This window comes from Aristolochia californica, unplaced genomic scaffold, assembly GCF_029961685.1.
Source record: "Aristolochia californica isolate CCGP_79_NKW_82.1479 unplaced genomic scaffold, dmAriCali1.0.hap1 SCAF_5, whole genome shotgun sequence".
NCBI classification, from domain to species: Eukaryota; Viridiplantae; Streptophyta; class Magnoliopsida; order Piperales; family Aristolochiaceae; genus Aristolochia; species Aristolochia californica.
The window spans coordinates 6,215,363-6,227,507 of NW_027182214.1; the positions used below are offsets into that span (position 1 = coordinate 6,215,363).

General features: G+C 37.0%; 2 protein-coding genes across 2 annotated transcripts; one reads left to right on the forward strand and one right to left on the reverse strand.

Moving 5' to 3' along the window:
* Window positions 1–3,148: 3,148 nt before the first annotated feature.
* On the reverse strand, window positions 3,149–3,787 carry LOC137965179 (agamous-like MADS-box protein AGL15). The gene has a single exon (XM_068811554.1). It carries the CDS (start codon window positions 3,785–3,787, stop codon window positions 3,149–3,151), a length of 639 nt encoding a protein of 212 aa, XP_068667655.1.
* Window positions 3,788–5,431: 1,644 nt separating this feature from the next.
* Window positions 5,432–7,088, forward strand: LOC137966736 (E3 ubiquitin-protein ligase SDIR1-like). The gene is made up of 3 exons (XM_068813433.1): window positions 5,432–5,473; window positions 6,408–6,533; window positions 6,669–7,088. The coding sequence occupies exons 1-3, from the start codon at window positions 5,465–5,467 to the stop codon at window positions 6,792–6,794; spliced, it is 261 nt and encodes an 86-aa protein (XP_068669534.1). The 5' UTR covers window positions 5,432–5,464; the 3' UTR covers window positions 6,795–7,088.
* Window positions 7,089–12,145: the final 5,057 nt, after the last annotated feature.

Sequence of the window (12,145 nt, forward strand, 5' to 3'; positions counted from 1 at the left end):
ATGTAAGCCCCTTACATAAGATAGGCTGATTTTCTTGAGGAGAATCTTCACCAACAATAATACATGAAGCTTGATAGAACTTGGTTAATCACCACCTTAGTGTTGAGATCCTAAACCCATTGCTCTGATACCATGTTGGATTTAGGATCCCAAGATAAGGTCCTCGAGTAGAGGGTGAGAGAGAGGAGAAGAAGAAGAAGAGGAGAAGAAAAAGAGAGGAAGAAGGAAGAGAGTTGAAGACAAAGGGACGGCCAAGGAGAGGAGAAAGGGAGATACTTTGAGAGAAAAGTCCAAGGACGAATTAGAGAGAGAAGAGGGGATATTTGATGATCTACCTCTTGCCTTGAGCCTCTATTTATAGTTTATGAAGGAAGGTTTCATGACTGCAATGCCCTTAGGGCTACTAGCTTTCAAAAGGAAAAGACATATGTAGATATATATCATTTTCTTTAATTACACTATTGTATCATTTTTATGAGAAAAACATTTAATTACTCTTTGTGCCACCTCTTTGATGTGGGTAATGTTATTACATTAATGCCACTTGAGGTGTCTTCCAACAAGGAGATTTTTTTACATGATCAACCCCTAATCATGTTGTATCAGTCCTGAGTTTTGTTTTAAGGATGAGTGCTACTCTATTTGTAGAGTATTTCTTTCCCACTATGTTAAGTTGGGAGCCACCTCCATGAGTAGCCACTTTATAGTTGAACCTCAAGAATCAAGAATGAGGGTCATTGGTCATTGAAGGGGCAACAATTGTAGAGAGTAGTAACTAAATGTTTTAAGGGGGCTAGTAAGGCATAGATGATGAAAGTAATTCTCATTAATGCTTTAAGGGGCACTAGTAAGGCATATATGACAAAAACAATTCTCAAATAATGTTTGAGGGGGACAGGTAAGGCAAAGATGACAAAAGTAATTTTAATGATGTCAAGGGTTTAGTGGAATTATGGTGGGAACTTCTAGAAGGGATGGTTAACCAAGTTATATGCTATGAAATCTCAGAAGACATTGCGGCTAATTTGGTGAATTTGAGAACCGTAGACCACCGCATGTAGGAGGAGCCAATGACAAGGAGATAGCTGAATTCAATTTTAATGAAGATTCAAGTTCAAAAGATATGAGGTCAATGAATTGTGCAAGTGGAAACAACTTGTAGTTTGGGGTAGTTGAACCTGACAAAGGCACTAGGGGGGATATCTAAGCATGCCACCTGGACCACCAATTCGACAAGCAACAGTTCATTCCAGGAAATACCCTAAACAGAAAGTTTCTACATATATGGTTGTATGCCAATCAGCTTGGGCTACTTAATATGAGATTTGAACCATTTGGAGGGATATAATAAAGTTGAACTCCAAGATTTTTTTTTCATTATCTACTCAATCATTCTTTCCGATAATCCAAGAACATCAACTTTTCTCTTTCTCAAATGGATTATGGGTTTGCAATATAATGGGAAACTAGGATGAAACAAAATCAAGTTTTTCATCAACTTCCTTTAACTTGACTTGTAGCTAGGAGAATCTCTTGTGTCTTTCCTCCTAGTTCAATTTTTGAATTTTGAATGGAGAAAGTTCTGTTTAAGTGAAGAAATTTATTCCTAATTTTTTATCACATTCAAATTTTAATTAATTAAGAAAAATGATATCTAAGAAGGTATATTTAGAAATTAGCCTTAATTAAATCAGGAATTATAATTGTTGATTTTCAAGACTCCGTGGATTTAGTTCATGGGGAAAAAGAGTGAGACACCCATTGGGAATGGGAGGAAGAAGAGGTTTTGGATTTGTTATCCTAACCCTCCCCCTAAGCTCAATTTATAGATTAATTAAATTATAATATTACAATAATGCCCCTAGAACTTAACCTAATTACATTAATGCTATCTCTATGAGATGACTCTTTATTTACCATCTTGCCATCGTTGTATGGGGTATGTGGGCCTTCTCCTTGGTCTATGGGCCTTGAGCCCATCTTCTACATCTCTTGGATGTGTGGGCCTTCCTTGGTCTTATGGGTTGGGCCCATCTTCTATATCTTTTGGATGTGTGGGCCTTCCTTGGTCTTATGGGCTGGGGCCCCATCTTCCAATACATTACATTTGTAGGCCTTGGTTGTGTTGGCTTGGTCCATCTTCCAACACTCCCCCTCAAGCTTGTGGTGAGAGAACATAAACTCCCAACTTACTACTAATGGTGTATAGGATATTCTCATATAAAATGATAGTTCTCCATATCTTCCAACACTCCCTATCACGCTGGTGGTCTCTTCCATGAGGCCCAGTTGGCATAAGATAAGTGAAAGTAAAATCACTCCAAACCGTATGACATCGCTCCATACTCCAGTCATAACTCATGCTGGATGTGGGGCACACTCCTATCTTCTGTAAGTAGTGGGTCAAGTCGGGTTGATCGGACCGAGTTGAATAGGACAGGCTTGTGTCGGTCCGAGTTGACCCGAGTTAACTCAGCATAACGGAAGCAAAAGCTGGGGCAGCAGGATCACGGGGTGATGTCGGCTCGGTCCGGGTTGGGTCAGAACAGGCGCAGTTCGGCGCGAGACTCAAAACCAGCGATGAGTTTCCTAACTTAGGAAAAATTAAAATTTTCAACAATGCGTCTTTTCGTCAGGGTCGGTCGTCTTCCTCGGAGAGCGCTGGCATCCAAACAGAGCGGAACAGCAACTCAGCAGCAGAGTGAAAGAAAATTTCGGAAAAATAAATCAAGCCACATCAATAACAGGACGAGAACCACCCGATTACCGTGAACCAGCAGAGACAGAGCGGGAACTTCCGGAAATAAACCAATCTGACAGAGATGCTTGATTGACGATAGACATCAATTATAGGAACAGAGAGATCAATCCGTAACATGCTAGATGAATTTCCAGCAGAGGCAATAAAAGATATAGGTTGGCGATGAACCAGCAAGTTATGTCAGCGTATAACGGGCTAGAGTACAGCCCAGCGAAGAGTCGAGCAATATTCAGTAATCTGTGTGCTGGCTCGGAGGCAACTTTCCAGAGATTTACTGGATTGATGAGAATAATGAAGATACCTGCAGAGATATACTGGACGAGGATTAACGAGCTCGCTGGATCATTGAGCAACCAAACAGTATAAAAATTAAAAAAAAAACCAACATCAACGCAGCAATGAATCCAGGTAGTAGTCGGAGACATCCAGTGGCGGTAAATCATTAAAGAAATCTTCGTCGGAGACATCCAGTGGCGGCAAATCATTAAAGAAATCTTCCGACGGTAGCGAAATCTTGGACGAGGTATTTCCTTCTTCTTCGGTGTCCATAAGAAATATCTCAAGATCGTGATACAGTTGGGTAGCCTCCACTCCGTCAATTACAGCAGCAGGTGCAGCCTCCGACGTCAACTGCTGCCCAGAGGCCGGCTTGGTCGCATTCAATTCGTCCGCGAGCTCCAGTATCGTGGCTTCTTCCTCCTGCAGATTGGCGATCAAAAGCTCGAGCTCATCAAGGGTGCATTGCTCCAAGTCGATGTTGTCCAAGGAGACAAAGGGATCTTCGTCTTCCACCGCCTTTGGGATGTTCGTCTCGCCTTCGAGATAGCGCTGCAACAAACCCTCGTCTCCGAAGACAAAGGGCCTGCCGGCGGGAGAGAAGGCAACGACGAAGACGGAAGCGCCGGTTAGAAGGGAGAGTTGCTCAGCTTTCTTGAACAGTCCCTTCTTCCGCTTGGAGAAGGTGACTTGCAAAGCTTGGCGATTCTCAATCTTCTTCATCTCCAGCTTTCTCTTTCCCATCCCCATTCTTTCACTTTTTTTCTTTCTCTGCTCTCGCTGAAAATTTCTCTGTTAAAGAGATAACAGAGCAGATCAACTGATTTCTTTACCGTTTATTTGATTTATTTTGTGTGATAAAAAATCTAGGAAGCCGGGTTGTGTTTCAGTAGGAAATGAGTTGTCTTGCAGTAGCTTGTTACTGGATCTTGCTCAAGAGATTTGATTTTAATAATCTCAGGGTTGTAATCGTAATCTCGGGGCATAAACTGAATCCAGGAGATTTGCTGTCCTAACAGACACAACGGTTTTGAAATACAACGATATTCGTATTTTAGCCATTATTTCCTTTCCTTGCTGATAAAATCTGGATCCTAAGGTTGTAATGTTTAGGTGAAAATAAAATCTCGGGGTTATAAATTCATTATTTTTAATGACTATTTTCAGAGTGAGAATTTAGATATTTTAAAAGTAAAATCTCGGGGTTAGCCATTCAGAGAGAAGAAGTCTACTGAATGAATCCAATGAAGTAAGTCATTTTCAGTTGCTTTAAAGGGATCCTGAATAGTGCAAACATTAGTTTCTTGCATATCACTTATTTCCTTCTTATAAGTCATGTTCTTCTGGGCAAGCTAATTTTTCTTTGATTGGTACCATGCATCTTGACTGCTTAAACCATTTAATTTTAAGTGAGGATTGAAGGTCCCGCTGATGTTTCATCAGTCATAGCCTGACTTTATATACTGACCTCCTGATCATACTGGCTTAAACCCAATTAAATAAATGTTGTTTGTAAAAAAATGCTTTCTTAATCGGATCCTTTTGCAGAATAATTATATTAGTTCTGAAAATTTTCCTTTCATTTTTATACATGTAATGGCAGTTTGTTGGAGACAAGATTGTTTATGCCCTTTCTCAAGGTTTAAAGGTGATTGCTTGTCTTGGTGAGACACTTGAGCAGCGAGAATCAGGACGCACCATGGAGGTGGTAGCTGCACAAACAAAGGCCATTGCAGGTGGTTAATTGTACTCACTGTTCTTTTTGTTGCTTTCTTAATATTTCTCTTCTTATCAATAAATCATGTGTTCAAAAAAAATAAAAAAAATCTATTACTTAGGGAAAGCTGCAAGGGAAGTCTCTTGCATGGAGCCAGCCGGTATAATCTAAAACTTTGCAGCTTTACTGACTATTTGCATTGTTCCTTGTATCTGGAAAGCTGCAAGGGAAGTCTCTTGCATGGAGGTATTTGGAAGCCTATATGGTTGAATTGCATCATTTACTTCATTGCAGATTACGATGCTCTGAGAGCACTTGACAGTGATAATTCTCCTGGTGCTCCCTCAATGAGTGAGGAGGAGATTAATGCTCTTCCAGTTCACAAATACAAAATTCAGTCTCATCAGTCATCAAGTCCACAAAAGTAAGTTTCAAGTTCTTCAGTTATGGTCTTATGTTTGCTATATCAGTCTGTAATAATAGGTATTAAAATGTTGTTTATTTATATTTGATTGATCAGTCTAATGGTCTCTTCATGTTCTCTGTTCATGACCTTGGGTGTGCTTTATTTGGTTTTGGACTAACAATGGAGAGCCATTTTTTTTCTTCATGGATGAGATGCTCTGATAAATTTTGAGGAGGAACTAATGCAATATCTTTCTCTTCTATGGTGAGGATCATCACTTCAGCAGGCTTCTTCTTCTGCATCCATGACAGAGGTATCGTTTCTTCTTTATTTAGATGGGAGAGCCTTATCTATACACAAATATCTATTATTTTAGTAATGTGAAAATTCTTACTGGTTTCCTTTTTCTTTTCTTTTTTTCTTCTTCTTTATTATGCCACATTGTCTTGCTTTTCGGTTTCTGTTTGTTGGCTATGTCAACATGGTCATATTCCCTGCATTTGGCTCTTATTATGGTCAGTTGGTGGATGTTCATATCGGTATTTTTGTTCAAACTTGGTGACTAAGACTATTCTTTCATATCTATAAGTGGATCTTCATGTACTGCCTAGGGTGATTTTCTCTCAGGATTATGTCAACATCATCATGTGATACCTCATCTTGGGGTGATTAAAAGGATACAGATGCAGGATAATACAGGAAGCTGTATTATCTGTACAGATGGATGGCTGGAAAAGTCAGTTAAATTTGTAATTTTCTTTGGTGGCAACTCCACTGTTAAACGATTGATAAACTCTTAAAAACATTTTGATATCGTGTGGTCAGTGGTCCCTCTTGCCATTTTCTACCTTGGTGGTTTAAAGTCTTTTTATTGAGATGACATGCACAAATCTTAGGGAACTTGTTGCCTTGGGCATTCCAAGCTCCTGTCTAGTTGTCCACTCTTCGATAGGTTTTTAATACTGCTTTCCTGTTCAAATTTATTTTCGCTCGCTGTTCCTCTCAGTGGTCCCAATCAACGAAGCAGGGGATGTTCAAATTTCAATGGTGCAGCTAGGGTACAAGACCTATAGGCAATATGGGAAACATGCTGCCTTAGGACTATAGCACTCATGTCTTAATACTTGAAAGACTTCTGGTGCATTAGCCCAAGTATCAATGAGGCACAAAAAATCCCTCTCATCCATATGGTTCCTTATGTTTCTTCATCTCAGTTCTTTCTGTTGTTGTTTATTTCTTTTATGCAGAGAAGACAGGACTCATCTAAGTTGGATGGGTGTACCAAAAATCCCGATGATGAGCTCACTTGTAGTGTTTGCTTGGAACAAGTCAATGTTGGAGAGTTGATTCGTAGTCTTCCATGCCCGCATCAGGTTTTTCTAAAACTAGAACCAATTAGCTTTTTGGGTTAATGGAAATTTGTGTGGATGCCTATTTACATAGTTGCTTAAGTGTTCCACTGGATTTGTTGATTGGTTATTTAACTTCTACTGTCAAATGTGTTTCAGTTTCATGCAAACTGCATCGATCCGTGGTTGCGCCAACAGGGAACCTGCCCAGTCTGCAAATTCAAAGCAGCATCTGGGTGGCAGGAAAATCCAGAGAGCGGAGTAGCAGGCTCATACATGGTTTAGTTCTTGCAACAAACTGTTCACTCTCAGACGTTAGTCTGATGTGTTGGAGAACTTTTTGGTTGGTTGGAAGTAGTCAGTAAATACACGAAACCAAAGCATTTAAATACATGGATAGAGTTGTAGATTGACACAAATATGTAAAATTCCTTTTTCAACATGGGAAGGAAATCTAGGTTATAGCACTCAGTGTATCTAGTAGCAAGATTGACAGAAGTAGTTTTTAAGTGCGGAAGCTGGAGTGGAAACTCCCCGTTTCAACAGTGTTACATTGGCTTGCAAGAGAGCAGATTGCAAAAGGGTATTCTAAATTAAAAGAAATATAAACTTGTAGTTGAGGTTTTTTCTCCTTGATGGTTCTGTTCAGCACAGAACTCTGACGTTATCGCCCAAATATTATTTTCCTATCTGAAACGTATTCAAATCTTCTGGTCATCTTATTGCAACAGGGACAGCATATTTTACTGAGACATGATATTCGCGAAATCCTCGCAACTGGCTAGTGTGACCCATCCCCATTTTAACAACATTCAATTGCACTGGTTTCAGCAAAAGCAATGCCAAAAGGCTCTCGAAAAATGAACCTGTCACCAAATATTGGTAGTATTTCATGTGATTAATAGAAGTTTGGTAACCTGTTAAATCGACCTATATCAATTTTCCAATATCCATGGACTTTCATGAGAAAGCATCAGTTCTACAAACTAGTGCCTATTTGTTTGTAAATGTCATATAAGACTTGAAGGGAAAATGTGATAATTGTAGGCTCGGGTGGATTTTCAAGAATGGAGGGGTGAATTGAGATATACACATGCTTCCTTTTCTAGTTTGAGGTTCTAGAAAACCTCTACAGAATTTCAAAGTAAAATATATTAAAAAAAAAGAAAACTTACACTTTGAGTAGGAGAATTAACTTTCTCCTAGTGAGATCCAAGTCTCCAGTCCTTTTCAGCACAAGAGAGAACTTGATGGAGATTGATAATACTAGGATGGAAAGAAACTTTGAGAGATTTTAAAGGAAATGCAAAATCAAGTTTTTTCTCTAAAAAGTGGGTTTGAATAGGAATTTTAAGTAAATGGATATTAAATGTTTTTGATTAAGAGTCCCACCAAACTAGTGTTATCTAGTCGTTTCCAAAAAAGTTGACATACACATTGATCGATTACTTGAAATATATGATCAATTAATGTGTGTAACGACTATATTTTTTTTATTCATTAGGCTTGTTGATCGATCAAAATGCATTGATCAATCACTTGAAATATATGATCAATCAATCTGTGTAACGATTATATTTTGTTTATTCCTTAGGCTTGTCGATCGATCATAACATCGATTAACAAATTTTTATGCCTTTAAGAGAAAACATGATTGATCGATTAACCCTATCCGATTGATCGGTCATGCTTTGTAGCCCTGATAGTGCAGAAGTCAGTATGATCAATCATGCTTTATATACCTTTTTGACATACTTTTGTACAATTAGTCAAGCTAGTTGTTATGATCAATCATGCTTATAGTTCATTATGCTTAGACTTAATATGATCGATCAAATCCAAGTCGGATGACCGATCATGCTTTACAACTCATTGTGGTAGGATATTGTATGATCGATAAAAGCCCACCAAGTTCATCGATCAAGCCAGTTAGGTTGATCGATTAGGCTTTTTATTGCATGCCAAATTGCACTTTGGATGATTAATCATGACCAGTGCCGGTATTCTAAAATGGATTCTAAGCATGATAAAACTTGTCCTAAGGTGTTCTAGCAAGTTTTAAACCTGGATATACATTAGCTAAGCACGATTTTGAAAATAATTTTTCCTAAAGCTTCAAAACTCTTGTGTATCTTTGATTGAAGGTTGGCTGACAGTTCTCATACATGGCTAGAGTTCTTGTGATGTTCCTACTTGACTTTACTTTAATCTTCAAGTCTTCAAATTTTTTGTATATTCTTCTTCAAAACAACTTGATATTTATTTGAGTTTGAAGTCTTAAGATGAATATGTTGGTTCCTTTGCAAAGACTGAAGAAATTGTGCCACTTGAAAGCTTAGCATAAAAAATGCTTAATTTATAATTATTAGCTCAATTAAGTTTTGTAATCATCAAAATATGGATGGGAGTCAACCTAGGTCAATAATTTCCCCCTTGTTGATGATTACAAAATGTAAATTATAAAAAATAAAAATAAAAATACCCATATGCATTTGAGTTTCATGTTCTTAACCGACTTCTCCCCCTGAATTTGTGAATACAAATTTTTGCAAAATTTAGTGCTAACTTTGATTCTTCTCCCCCTTTTATCATATGTAAAAAAAGAAAAAATTGCAAATGTGAGAATAGTTGTGCACACAAAAGATGGCTTAAGACCTTTTGTTTATAATCAAAATTTGTAAAAATACAAAATGACTTGACCTTCAAAGATAGATGTAAAATGAATACAAGGGTCAAATCTAGGTCAATTAACTAAGCCGAAGGTGGAGGCTGGTCTGGTGGAGAATGAAGGAGATGATGCAACGTAGGAGGGATTGAATCTAGTTTGGCTACATCATTCTCAAGTCTCTAAAGTTGGTAAGAGCTCGAGGAGGCTTCAAACCTTCTTCTCTTTATGAACTTGAATTGCTCCTCACCAAACTGATTAGGACTATGCTCATCTGACAAGCCTTCTCTTACTAATGCCTTCTTCCTTATTGAGACTTTTGAAACCCACTTGCCTCTATACTTGGCGAAGCTGAATTTTCCAACTTTGATTTCTCCTATGGTCATCTATTTGTATGGTTTCTTCTTCATTAAGATCGATTCCATGACGCTTGAGGATAATAGTGATGAGTTGTCCAAAAAGGGTAGACCGCTTGCATATGTATTGCTCCCTACATCTATCTTCCATAGGACCAAGAAGTAGGCAAAGTCAAGCTCAATGCGTTGGGTCAGTGTCCAATGCCAAAAGATGTTGATTATAGTGAGATGTGAGAAAGTCCCTTTCCTCAGATTGATTGAGGATGCTCATCACATAAATTATTTGGCCAACTCTCCTTCATGTAACGCTTGAGCCCTTGCATTGGGGTACCCAAAATGGTGTTGAGCTCAATTGTTGTAAGAGTGATATGAGTCTTCTTCACAAATGTAGGGATTTTCAAGTAGCTGTTTGCAATGTCTACCATTTCAAGATTATTGTAGAAGACTTTTACCAAGGTGGGGTAAAAAGGATTGTTAACTTCTAATATGGGCATATATGGCTTGAATACTTCATGAAAGCCTTCTACCTCTTTCCAGTAGAAGCCAAGTAAGTCAATCAGGGATGTCTCTACCATACTCTCAAGTAGAAATTATCTTCATGTAGTGGCTTCTTTGGCCCTTTTACCAAAAGTGGTCGTGCCAATACGGTATTTTGGCAAAGTATTTGTCTTCCCTAGGTGGGAGATCCTTCCTTGCTATCCTCTTGATTTGAACCATGGTTGATTTGAGAATGGGTATCCTAAAAGCCCAAGAAGTGGTGCATGTGAGCAAACCAATGATTTTTGCGATTTCTAGTTTGAAGGAGGGTGAATTTCAGTGAAATATGGCAAAAAATGAAGGCAAATCAAATAGAGAAGCAAGAGAGGATGATTTTTAGAGCTTTGCTGGCATTGAGGAGGGTTTTGAAAATGATTTTAAATGATTGGAATAAAGTTTAAACCATATTTAAAATCATTTTCTACCATGGTTGATTGATCAATTGAATTATGTTGATCTATCATTTGGTTTAAGTTGATCGATCATGCTATTTAAGTTGATTGATCATGCCTTCAACATTGATCGATCATGCCATATCCAGAGTAAACCCGCAAGTGGATTTTATGTAGGAACAAACTCTAATTTAATTACCTTGGTTTGAACTAACTCTTGTATGACACAAAGTCCAATTTCAATATGTTTTCACAGAGAGTGGTCAATTAGGTTCTTACCTAAGCTTATAGTACTCATATTTTCACAATATACCGACATTTTGTTTTGCTCTAAGCTATAATCCTCTAATTGATGTTTCATTTACAAAAGTTGAACACAATAACTTCTGGTTGCAACATATTCCTTTTCAATGGTAGACAAGGCTTTTGAGTGTTGTTTCTTGGAAATCCACGATATAAGCATATTTCCTAACTTCAACTAGTCATTTTGATATGGACTTAGATCTGCTCTTAGCATGGTATTAGAGTGGAGTGTTTGTTTTGTTGGACTTAGTTTGTTCCATGTTCAGTTTTTACCTTATTTATGTTGCCTTTGTTTTAGGGTTGTTGTCTATCTGTTTAGACAGGGCTGTGAGGGGCTTTTCACGTAAATTATCCCACATTTCCAAATGCTAGGAGAAATCCTGTGATGATTAATTGGGAAATGACATCCTAATCCTGGCTAGTTGTTTTGTGATGGACTTGAACCCTTATTATTTTATTTTTTGGATAAATTGCGCTGTCACTAGGAGGAATGCTAAATGTAGTATTCATTAAAATAAACCCAACACTAGCAAATAAGAAGTCACTTGCTGGAGGATTTTTTTTGGTTTGTCTCTTTTCATTTTATATGTTATTGAATGCTTATGTGTGTAGTTTTATTTTTTTAAAGTATTTGTGTTGGGCATTCAAATACCCAATTCTAAGAGTATCCGAACACTTGGATATCACATCCTTAATTTGTATTTATTTATTAGTTTAAAAAAGTTAAAATTTATCTTAGTTTATCCTATAAAAATTAAATCTATTTGAGTAATTTTATGTAAAATAACCTCTTTTTTATTTATATAAATTAAGGATTTTAACAATATATTTGATTTCAAATTTGTGAGAGAGAATTTAGCTATTAAAAAATTAAAAATACGGATATTATAAAATTAAGTAATTTTTATCATTTATATTGATAAATTGTGTTAAATAAATAATTATTTTAAAAAATTATTAAAAAGTTAAAACATGTTAAAATTATTTTATTTTAAACAAATCAAACTATGTAAAATAAACTAAGATTTTATTTTTATCTGCATGTGCCTTTTGATTCAAAGTGCTTTTATGAATCTTACGCTTTCGTACGCTAGAAAGAAGTTCAAATGATTACAAAATGTGTACAAGTATCAAACGAAAAACATATAAGTATAATCATTCTTTCCGATAATCCAAGAACATCAACTTTTCTCTTTCTCAAATGGATTCTCGGTCTTCAATATAATGGGAAACTAGGATGAAACAAAATCAAGTTTTTCATCAACTTCCTTCAACTTGACTTGTAGCTAGGAGAATCTTTTGTGTCTTTCCACCTAGTTCAATTTTTGAATTTTGAATGGAGAAAGTTTGGTTTAAGTGAAGAAATTTATTCCTAATTTTTTA

What these genes read in the sequence shown, in the direction of transcription:
- LOC137966736 (XM_068813433.1), top strand. An exon ending in GTCTTCCATGCCCGCATCAG is followed by an intron (nt 6,534 to 6,668) that starts GTTTTTCTAAAA and finishes AATGTGTTTCAG; the next exon opens with TTTCATGCAAACTGCATCGA.
- LOC137965179 (XM_068811554.1), bottom strand. Translation starts at nt 3,787, where the DNA reads ATGGGGATGGGAAAGAGAAAGCTGGAGATGAAGAAGATTGAGAATCGC.